A 12065-nucleotide genomic window follows, 5' to 3' on the forward strand; every position below is an offset into this window, starting at 1 on the left:
AATAAAAAGGAAGGTGCTGTGGATTTTCCTGTCCAATGGCCTTAAAACACAGAACTTAACAACGCTTTGTGAAATATCCTAAAACCCCAAGAGGTAGCTTAGCAACTGTACAGTCCTGCATGTGAGGAAGGTATTAGTGATTAATTCCCCTTTAAAACAATGCACCCAGATAGAAAAAGGGAGTTTATTTGACAGGGGAGAAAGGAAGAACAATGTCAGGCAACACTCACACCCAGAATTCCAAATGAAGATGAATCAAGTCAATCTAACTTATCTACTTACATGTTACCTACTTGATTAGAATATGGGGTTCCAGAAAATATGCAGACTTCCTTGCAGAGAGGATGTTCTGGGAGAGAGTGGCTTCGGCTTCCTTGTTAGATGTTGCTTTGCAAATCTTGACTAAGAGCAAAATTGCACTATTATGGAACCTTATTTACTTTTATTTATTATTAATTAGTAACCTGACTTGTTTCCTCTTGCAAGGAGCCAAAGGCAGCATACATCGTCTTCCTCCTCTCCATTTTATCCTCACAACAACCCTGTGAGGTAAGGTAGGCTGAGAGCCAGTGACTGGCCCCGAGTCACCTAGTGAGCTTCATGGTTGAGTGGGGACTAGAACCCGGATCTCCTGGGTACCAGTCCTATGCTCTAAATACTACACCACTTACTCTCCTTGAGATCCGTGAGACCTGGCCTCTTAGCGGAGCTGGATTGTTGCTTTGCCCAACAGGGTGATAAGCTCAATTTCTGATGTCAGTGGTCTAGTTATCCAGTTTAGAGGCTAGGTCCACCTGCTTTATGACTCTGAACTTACATGCCAAAAGAGTTGGCCAGTTCCAAGTAGAAACAGAACCGTGGAAAAAATCAAGGTTTAGATGTGTATTCAGAGACAGTGCAGGCTTATTCCAGCCTCACAGTGGAGTTCCAAAACCCCAGGCACTCTAGATGGTACTGTTGAGCTACATGAGAATATAGGGACTTATCACAGTGTCTCTCTTTAGAATTTAAACACTGCCCCCATCTCCCTAGCAAGTATGATGTACAAGAAAATGCATACACTCCCACCCTCAAATCCAGTCCTGTTTTTTCCCAGCTTCCATCCAGCAGCTCTTCACAATTAGAATACCAAAAGGCTTGAAGCATGGAGCAAAGGGGTGACAAGGAACATAGATGAAGAGGCAATCAGGGTGGTGTTCAGAGACAAGTATGTGTGCCATTTGAGGAATGAGGGTGGGGGTGGGGAGGGAAGCTAATTCCCCAGTAGAAAAAACAACATACCAGTTCTTTTTTGTACATATGCCTGTATACCTAAAAATGCCACATGACTCTTCGCTGTCTTTGTTACAATAGATCGCATGGGCTATTCTTCTTGGTTTGGCTTTTTTTTTTTATCAGAGAGAGAACACTTATGTGGCTTTCTTTTGGAACAGAGATGGGGTGAGAGAAAGGAGCTGAGATGGATGGGCCAAAGCAAGTGTTTTTAAAAACACATTATTATTACTTAGCAGGAAAACAGAGCTCAAGGTCAGCCATTTCCTTCAACTCTGCCTGAAAACAGTACCAGAGTGCTGTCTAGCAAGACAGAAGTAGAAAAGACCCACAGTCTAAAGCTGCCCTTGACTTCAACAGGTAGAGTACAAACTTTACGTGGTTTAAAAATAATAATTAAATAATAGGAAAAAATGGATGGGGACTACATTTTGACAAATATCTACGTAGATCCATTTCTTTTGGGGTTCAGGCTGGGTTTTGGCATGGAAACAGCCTTGGTTGCCCTGTATGATGACCTTTGTCGGGAGAGAGACAGGGGAGTGATTGTTGATTGTCCATGATCTCTCAGCAGCTTTCAGTACCATCAACCATGGAATCCTTCCGGGGTGATTGTCTGAGAGACACTGCATTGTGGTGGTGTCATTCCCACTTGGATGGTCAGCTCTAGAAAGTAGTACTTGGGAGATATTGCTCAGCCCCCTAGATTCTTCAGCATAGGGTTTTAACGGGGGCCAGTTTTGTGGTTTTGTCCTCCATGCGATTCAACATCTACATGAAAACGCTGAGTGTGGTCATCCAGAGTTTTGGAGTGCACTGTCATCAAGGTGCTGATGACACGCAGCTCTATTTCTCCTTTTCATCTTTTTCAGGTGAGGCTATGGATGTACTAAATCGGTGCCTGGCTGCGACAATGGACTGGATGAGGGCTAATAAATAAATCGTCTGGATTGAGCTTAATAAATAAACTCAATCCAGACGAAGTTGAGATGCTGTTGGTGGGTGGTTCTTCTGACCGGATGGAGGATGCTCAACCTGTTCTGGATGGGGTTGCACTCTCCCTGAAGGAGCAGGTTCGTAGCTTAGGGGTCCTCCTGAAGCCATCACTGTCGCTTGAGGCTCAAGTAGCCTCAGTGGCACAGAGTGCCTTCTAGGAGCTTTGGATGGTGGCCCTGCTACTCCCCTATCTGGATAGGGATAACTTGGCTTCAGTTGTCTATGCTCTGATAAACTCTAAGTTGGATTACTCAATACACTCTTATGGTCTACCTTTGAAGACAGTTCAAAAGCTGCAGCTTGTGCAAAATGCAGCGGCCAGATTGATAACAGGGATGAGGAGGTCCGAACATATAACACCAATTCTGGCCGACTTGTTCTGGCTGCCTGTATGGTTCTGAGCCTGATTCAAGGTGCTGGTTTTGACCTATAAAGCATCACATAGCTCAGAAGCATGATACCTGATGGAGCATCTCTCCCGGCATGAACTGACCCATATGTTATACTCAGCATACAAGGCCCTCCTCTGGATGCCTCCTCTGAGGGAGGCTCAGAGGACAGCAATAAGAGAGAGGGCCTTCTCAGTGGTGGCCCCCAAATTTTGGAATGATCTCCCCAATGAAGCCTGCCTGGTGCCAACATTGTTATCTTTTCAGCACCAGGTTAAAACTGCCCTCTTCTCTCAGGCATTTGGCAGCATATAATGAATTTTTTTATCAGGTCCTGGATCGTCTATGGCTGATGGTTTAAAAATTGTCTTTAGTTATATGTTGTCTGTGTGTCTGTCATCCGTTTAAATGTTTTTATGTAAATGCTTTTTCATACTTCGTATAATGTATTTTAATGGTTCTTAATTTTTGTGAGCCACCCAGAGAGCTTTGGCTATGGGGCAGTATAGAAATATAATAAATGAATGAATGAAATACTTAGTGACTTTTTAAAAAGTTTCTATCAGAGTGGGATTTCTATCACTGTGCAAGACACAGAGTGGCTCAGTGTGTAGCTGTAAGATTAAACTGCTTTGGGATTTGTTTCAAATGAGGAATGGTATATAAAGATGGTTAATTAATAATAATAATAATAATAGTTGTTAATAAATTCGATGGGAAATCCCTGGTTCAAATGTCACCTCAACTAAATGTGCTTGTTCATCCTAGGCCAGCCACCCCTTCCCAGTTTGCACCATAGGAATAATAATAGTTGCCCACCTGACATACTGAGGCAGGGGCATCACCTTTAAACCAAGGGCTGGCAACTTGCAGAGGTAGGGGGGCTGCATTGTCCCCCTGGACCTGAGCAGGGGTCACCCCCCTGCCCCTGCCCCTGCCCTGCTGGATATGCTGCTGGAATTTGGTGGTGTGGTGACAGGGGAAAAGCCTCTGTTTAAAAGCACAAATTCACAGTTTGCTGCTGAAATTCAGCAGCAGGGAAAATGGACTGTTTTTGCAGTAGGGGCGCTATGGCCTATGGACCCTGTGTGCCCACCCCTGCTTTAAACTATGACATTTTGAGGAAGCAGGGGAGAATGGGGAAGTGGGTTACTGCATGTATTAAGGCTGGCATATGTGGCTTCAGCATTCAATAGTTTCAATATTCAACTGTTGATTTCCTCCCAAAATCAGAAGCGTTGAAACATTTTAAAAACCAGCTAACACTGTATGAACAACGAGAAATTAAGGAATATAAAGAACTTTGGTTTCTTGGATTGGGAGCTAAAAAGATTGAAGGATATGTGGATGCAGAGAACAATAGTTCCTATGATGATGATCACGGCTCCTACAAGAAGGTGAGGCTGAACTCGCAGTACTGCTTTGACATCCACGAACATGGGAGAACAACCACAATGCAAAACTTCTGGTGTTGCTGTTATGTAGGCAATGTCCAAAGAGAGCGGGTAAAGACTAGTGATTTCACTGAGCTTTATCAATCCTGGAAGCAATTTACACTAGCGATTTGGTGCAAAGGGAGAATAGTTTGAGGGCCTTTGCAACACATGGCGTCGTGGCCAATCCGCAGCCAACCAGCTGCATCCCTCTTGAAAAGCCACATTTTCTGGAAGTCCTTTTACTCCATGTTTTTATGTAGAGCGGCTCCCCTGCAGTGTGCCCCATCCCTGCGCATTCGCTCCTGGGCATGCCTCTGTGACCTGGCAGGGAGGTGGTCAAGGGGTGGGGCTGCCGCTCCCCCCTCCCCATTCGCTCTTTTTCCACATTGGCACTACTGTTGCCAGTCAGAGTATCTACCCTGCCTTTCCAATTCATAAAAGCTTCTGGGCTCGCTAGGAGCCAGAAACCCTTGTCTGGTCAGGAAAAAAGAGAGAGAAAGAGAGAGAGAGATTGGGTTGGGGAGGAAAGATACACTGGTGCTTCCTTTAACAGACATAGGAAGCAGGATTTTTGTTTTTCAAAACTGGTGGTCAAGCGTTAAGTAACCCCCCACCTATATGCACCTCCTCAGAATTAATTTGGGTAACCTCTCGGGGTGCCTGAGGAGAACCGCCTACTTCAGACTCTTCTCCCCTCAGCTGCTGCTGCCCTGTTTCTTCCATTTTTCCTGCTCTCGTCACACCAGTGCCCACAGCTCTTCTTCCCCCCAACCCCCTCACAGCAACAACAATCACACCAAAATACATGCTCACTCCATCTCCTTTATTTTTTTTAAGACACCTTTCCCTTGAGAATCTGTAGCATCTTTTTCCCATTGAGAAAATCAGAGCAGCGCTGCTGTTTTCTCCCTTCTTAAAGGTGCAGTTTCACTATTTCAGTGGATCAGGATAGAGGCTTGACACATTCTGCTTTTTTGCATCTCTTATTGTCTGCTTGCATCGCCTTAGTGCAAGCTTGTGGTCCCTTTTGTTTTCCTCACTAGGGCAAGACTTCCATTTTCTGAAGGAAGCCTTCTTTTCTCTAATAGCTTCTTTGACCCAGCTCGATAGCAATGCTGGTGACCTCTTGGACTTGGTGCTGCCTTTACTAATCTGTGGTTTACATTCTAGCTAAGCTTCAATTATTGTGGTTTTGAGTATCCTCCAAGCATTTTGAAGGGATTTAATCCTCTTGACTCCCCCTTTCAATTTCCTTTTTACCAGTTCCCACATATCAGAGTACTAGGTCCTGGGCAACAACACTTAGGATTAAATCCAGGGTCGCCTCCCCTCTGGTTGCTCCATGACTGTCTGTTCTAGAGCACAGTCATTTATAGCATTGAAAAATTTAACCTCTTTGTTGTGACTGGAACATACATTTATCCAGCCAATGTGGAGGTAATTGAAGTCACCCATTATTATAAGCCTTGTCTGGATGCCTCCCTGATTTTGTTTTCCATCTCAAGATCATCCTGAGCATTCTGGGGGACAATAGCATGTTCCTAGTGCTAAATTAGTTTTGTAGCCCGGTATTGTCACCTGCAATGCTTCTGTGGAGGAATCTGCCCCTTTTAGGTTTTCTAGTCTGCTCAACACTATGCTCTCTTTGACCTACAGAGCAACACCTCCTCCAGTACACCCTTCCCTGTCCTTCCTGTAGAGGTTATATCCAGACATGGCCATATCCCACTGGGTCTCTCCATTCCACCAGGTATTCCTAGAGCCCAATATTTCTAGGTTCTAGGGATGTACAAAACACTTACCTGGTTTCGTCCAGGGACATCTGCAGTGGGGGGGAGGCGCTCCGTCCCTCCCCCTGAAATCCTCGACGGGGGGGGAGGCAATCCGTTCCTCCCCCTCAGAATCCCCGGAGCCACCGGCCGGGCCAACCCGCAGTGGGGCCTCCAGCCGCTGCTGGGCTGCTGCGGACGCAAATAGCATCCTGAGTAGGGGACGCCATTTGTGTCCCTATGGTAGCCCATGATAGGCTATGTAAATATTTACGTAGCCTGTCACGGAGAAAACAGGAACACAAATGGCGTCCCCATTTTAGCCGTCATAGGCTATGTAAATATTTACGTAGCCTATCACGGAGAAAACGAGAATGCAAATGGCGTAGGGGATGCCATTTGCATCCCTGCTTTAGCCGTGATAGGCTACGTAAATATTTACGTAGCCTATCATGGGCTACCATAGGGACGCAAATGGCGTCCCCTACTCAGGACGCCATTTGCGTCCACAGCAGCCCGGCAGCAGCCGGAGCCACCACCGCCACCGGAGCTGCAGCTGGAGCCGCAGCCAGGTAGGCTCCGTTTCGTGGGGCTTTCACAGGGTGGTGGGGTGGGTTGCTCCGTTCCGCCATGGATTCCGGGGGGCTGAATTCACTGGAATTCGGCCCCCCTGGGATCTGTGGCGGAATTCTCTAACATCCCTACCAGGTTCTCATTCAAAATCAAGTGCTCCACCTCTCCCGTTTTGTCTCGGAGGCTTCTAGCATTTGCATAGAAACACCTATACATGGTGTCCCTCCCCAGATGTCTCTGGTATGTGCTTCTTCTGCTATGGCACTTAGGCCTCTTTGACTGGCTATCATGTTACATCATAAGCTCATGGTCTATTTCCTCCCCATCTCTATTTGGGCAATCAGAAACATTTCCATTTTCATCCCCTAGGGATGATTCAACCCAAACTGAATGCTTCCCAGCTCCTGTTAGCTTTCCCCCAGAGTTCAGTTTAAAAGCTGCCCTGCTACCTTTTTATGTTCCATTTTGGTTCAAGTGGAGCCATCCCTCTTGTACAGGCCCGGCTTGTCCCAAAATGTTCCCCAGTGCCTAACAGATCTGGACCCCTCCTCCCTACACCACCATCTCAGACACACATTGAGACTCCTCAGCCTCGCCTATCCAGATGGCCTTGTACTTGGAACAGGTAGCATTTCAAAGAAAGCCACCTTGCTGGTCCTAGATTTCAACCTCTTACCTAGCAACCTAAATTTGGCTTCCAGGACCTCACTACATTTCCCCACATCACTGGTACCAACATGGACCACGACTCCACCCCAGGACTATCTACAAAGCTATCTAGATGGTGTGTGATATCTGCAACCTTCACACCAGGCAGGCAATTTACCCTGCAGTCTAGGTGCCCATCACAAACCCAGCTGTCTGTGTGTCTAATTATCAAATCTCCCACTACCAAGAGCCCCCCTCCCCCTGGAGGCACAGCATGAGAGGATATTTGCTCATCTTCTGAGGAATGGGTCCCTTCTAAGGGATCTTTTTCCTCTTCCTCAGAATGACGCCCTCCTCCCCAGAGACCTGCATTCTCCATGACAGCAGAGGAGCTGTCACTCTGGGAGTGGGACACAGCTAGTAGGTCCCCAAAGGTCTCATCCACCAACCCCTCTGTCTCTCTTAGCTTCTTCAGGTCAGCAACCCTGACTTCAAAGGAACGAACTTGTTTCCTGAGAGCCAGGAGCTCATTATACTGAGCTCAAACTCACAGCTTCTGTCCAGCAGGCAGATAGTGTTATATATCGCACTCAGTGGAATACACTGGATAGCTCCCACACCCCCATTAGCTTTCTACCTTCATAAGTGGTTTTTTATTGCTGTTATTGGGTTTGTTTACCTGGGAAACTGGGAGAAGGTGGGGAATTTCTAGTTTTTTAATTATATTTACTGTTATTTATTTATAGCTACTTAGTAGCAGAAGGGAGGGAAGGGTTGACTGCCCTGGCCTCCTTGCTCTGTTGCTAAACTTGCACGGATGCTTAACTTGCTTCTGTGCTGATGCTTCATCAGTGGGGCTCCTCGCGCTCAGAGAGCTGGCTCCTTTGCAAGCCTGCCTCTTTAAATAGCTCTAGCTAGCTTGGCCCAACTGCTGCTGCAGCCAGTCTGATGAGAGGGCCTTGTCTGAAAAGCAAGAGAGGCTGTGGCTCAACTGCTGGTCAGCACCAGCTTCCAGTGAGTGGAAATGTAGGTCAGTAGAGCCCAATGGGAGTGAAGATGTTCTGTTTAGGGGAGAGGACAATAGTCAGTGGGTCACTGCAGGGGACAACAGACAATGGGTTCATTAAACACTTAACTTAAATGAGGCCAATTGAATTCAGTGGGTCTTCCAAGCAGACATGCATGAGATTGCATTGTGAATCGTCTAACTCCCCTTTGAACCCAACTGTCAGTCCCATGTCAGGGCTAAAACAGACATTGCTTTAACTCTCTTTCTAGCAGCTATGTACTTTTTTCATTTCTATTTCAGAGTAGGTGCAGTGTTCCCAATATGGATCAAGACCCTATTGGGGTGGGGGCAGCAGGGGTTTTAAGATTTATTTATTTATTTGTTTATATCCCACTTTTCTTCCACTGTGGAACTCAAGGTGGCTGCATGGGATTCCTGGGTGGTCTCAGCTCCAAGCACTGACCAGATCAACACCTGATTAGCTTCAGCAGGGTGGTTGCATCATATGCCTCCTGTCCATGTCCTGGGAAAGGATCCTTATAAATAAATGATATGTTTATCTTATATTTCTTTTACATTATATATTTTTGTTTTGTTTCCCAATACAATCATTCAAGCCAGTTACAATACCTGAAGTTAACACATATGAAGTATATCCATAGTTGCTAAATCACCTGGCAGGAATGTATTCCAATAATTGATACCCAACTTCTTTGGAAAGTCTGGATCAAATTAATTCTTCCCTCCCATAGCAACTAATAACTTGTTATTTTATTCTTTACTATGGCAGTCCAAATCTTCTTTTTTCATTGTACCAGACACAGTATGCATGTTGATCATGCTTTTGCTAAGATAATCCTTGCAGCTATTAACATCACCACTGAATCCCTAGGGATCTGATCTTAAATATCACCCAGGAGTAGAGTTGTTGGGGTTAGTTGCAACTCATAGCCTGTAATTTCTTTGATGCTGTTTATTATCTTCTTCTTCCAATATTCTTTAACAAGATTATGATGCCACCATAGTTCCTCTACCATTACACCCCCAGCACCTGTCTGTCACCACTGGGAACATCCTAGAGATCCTGACTGGTATATAATACCACATATATATTATTTTGTAGCAGTCTTCTCTAGAAGTCACATCTATTCCTCATCTGTTGAGCTTCTCTACAACCTAACCACTCTCTATTTTGCCAGCCCACAAGAGAGGAGGCTCATGGCAGGCTCAGGAAGCAGACTCTGATATTCCTGATGGCATCAGCGGGGGGAAGTGTGGCAGAGCTTGGCTTGGCTCATTACTGAGCTAGGAATAAACCATGTTATTTTCCAAGTTTGGGGAAAATTAATTTGGTTTTCTGAGCCCAATTACAAGCCTAACTGGTGGTGAGCAGGTTGCCCTATCAGTACCGAACATTGTGAATTGGGTCGCACCTTACAATCGTAAGGAACAGGAGTAGTTACAGCAGCTGGGATAACAAAAGGCTGGGGAGAGGATGATTGCCACCCTTGCCTTCTTGCCCCCTCCCACCAGTTCCTCATCGCTGCTTACAGTGAACAAAGCTGACCTAGCATCTGTATTGTTTTCACACAGCATATGAAATGCCCTCCCAAGGACCATGGCACATTGCTGCTTGGTTCTGAACCAAGGTTACTTCCAAGGGGACGGGATATTTCCCGCATATCTGCCAGGGACCCAGAGGACCAGAAGGAGCAGGTCTGCCAGCCAAGAAAACACAGCTTGGGGGAGGATGCTGACCATCTTTGCCACTCACCCTTCTACTCACATTACTGCCAGTGACAACCAAGAAGCAGACAACTAGGGAGCTGCCACTCAGCATGAGTGAAGACAGCTTTGCCCCACAGGGGTGATGAGGCGACCTACTTCCCACTTCCCCTAGTATTAGGAAGCTGAAGGAGCGGTACTTAACGAAATTCCCATTGGAAGAATGGAGCAGTGGAGACTTTGTAATGTATGGGTTTGTTTACAAATATGCAAGCACTGCATAGGTGAAGAAAAACAGCACAACACTTCTACAAGCAGCTGTCATGTTGCCCCGCATCAGATCCCCAAAGAAACAGCCCATAAGATCATTTCCAGAGCTCCAGAGTCTAGCTCTATCTATGTTTAATCTCATCCTGCCTCTGTCTCTTAAAAAATGCTTCTGTTTTTTATCCACAGAGACCATAGTCAGCCCCTCTTCCCAGCAGTGTGGTAGAGGGAAGGATGTTATCTTTGCTCAAATTGCTTTAACCTTCCAGAGATGTATCCAGCTATTTCCTAGCTCTTCTAGGGCTGTGTTTCCACCAGTGATTTACCCCAACTTGGCTGCACGGTGAGATCTCTGTGTTTCCATGACATCGTGGCCATTCAGCACCACCCCTGCATTTTAACGTGGAAAAACCACTTCTGTTTATAGCCCGACTTTTCCAGCTTACTTTGGCTCCATTACTGACCTGTTTCCACAACCGCACTGGACTCGGTATCATAGTCCTGCCCATGGGGCATGTAGCCTGGCCTTTGTGGGTGTGTCGGTCTGACCTCAGTGACCCAACCCTTTCCCTCCCTGTTTTCCGGACGTTTCATCACCATTTTGGAGCAGGATGCCAAGGGATCAACTTTTAAAACATCATTGAAAATAAGCACTAGAACACAGCCTGTGACCCCAGTCAAGGGGTGTTTTCTCCCGTTGTGCTGAATGAGGCTTGCCCTTTCAGTAACCAAAGAAATAACAGAGAAGCCCCTCAACTGACATGGCACATATCAAAGCCCAATTCCTTAAATGCGATTAAGCGCAATCTCGAAGCTCCAGTCCATTGCCTTAGGACATAAGTCCTTCACAGCTTCCATATACAGATCCTGTGTGTTAAAATGGGGGCTGGTTTCGGTCTCTTTCCCACAACAAACCCACTAGTGCCTCCTCAGAAGTAACTTCCATTATGAGGTCCTCTGGGTTAAAATGGGGGTTGGTTTCCCTCTTTGTGTTCTCCCCTCCCCTTTCCCAGCACAAGCATATGTGTGTCTACTCAGAAGTAAGTCCCATTGTGCTCAGTGAGGCTTGCTCCTGAAATGCAGGTGCATCTGGACTTTCAGGGGAAAGGAGAAAGGGGAGGAGGGGGGCTTCCCTTCACAGCAAAACTGATTCCTTTTTAAAAGTCCAGTGATCCTCCATTAGCTTCTCCTTCCATTGTCCTGAAACACAGCCAAGGAGGCGGGAACACTGATGAGGTAATCAGACCCAACCCAGACTCCACTCAGACTCCACTCAGCCACCAAGAAAATAATTTGATTAGAACTCAGTGGAAACAGCACAGAGTCCCAGGCTACAGCGATGATAAGTCAGGTCTTTAAGGGCTGTGGAAACAGGAAAAGGAGAAGATGCGATTGGGGAAAGATCGCAACAAAGTTGCAAACAAAGTGAAGCCAACAGCATGGTAACACGCCCTAGGCCATTTACCTGTATCTTCTGTAACAATAGATTGGCTGGCAGCTTGGCCTGTCTTTAAGAGATTTTAAGTTGTCATTCTTTTAAGTCTTTGCAAACCAGAGCTTGGGCTACTGGGCAGCATAGAAATGTAACAACAACAACAATGGGCATATCTTCCTGGACTTCTCTTTTCTGAACTCCTTTTCTGTCCATCTTCCTGGACTCCTTCACAGCAATCATATGGTAATCCTATAAGAGCAATTTCTGGCTGTTGGGTTTCTATCCCAGTAATCTACTTCTGGTTAAGGGGCATTTTCTCCATGGCAGGTCACCCCCAAAATGCTGATACTCCTGGAGATGTCCTTTGGGTTACCCTCTCATGGTAGAGGTGAGGCCACCACCCATTTTGATTTTTTTTGAACTATGGATATGGATTAGTGGATGTGGATGATTTTCTGGTAAGATGTCGGGGGCGGGGGGCTCCAAATGAATGAAACCTGGTGAAAGCTGGATTATCAGTCTCTGGTGAGAGCAGAATATGATTTT

The 12065-nt window shown here is 46.1% G+C and overlaps 1 protein-coding gene across 1 annotated transcript in view; it reads left to right on the forward strand.

Moving 5' to 3' along the window:
- DYRK4 (dual specificity tyrosine phosphorylation regulated kinase 4) overlaps positions 1–12065 on the forward strand; it is a 168997-nt gene that overhangs the window by 80830 nt on the left and 76102 nt on the right. Inside the window, exons 7-8 of the mRNA XM_084860015.1 lie at positions 1512–1632; positions 3891–4054. Of these exons, the coding sequence (XP_084716141.1) occupies positions 1512–1632; positions 3891–4054 (285 nt within the window). The remainder of the gene's footprint in view (positions 1–1511; positions 1633–3890; positions 4055–12065) is intronic.

Source organism: Heloderma suspectum, chromosome 5 (genome assembly GCF_057233095.1).
Source record: "Heloderma suspectum isolate Gila_16-S chromosome 5, 16-S_ref, whole genome shotgun sequence".
Lineage (NCBI taxonomy): Eukaryota > Metazoa > Chordata > Lepidosauria > Squamata > Helodermatidae > Heloderma > Heloderma suspectum.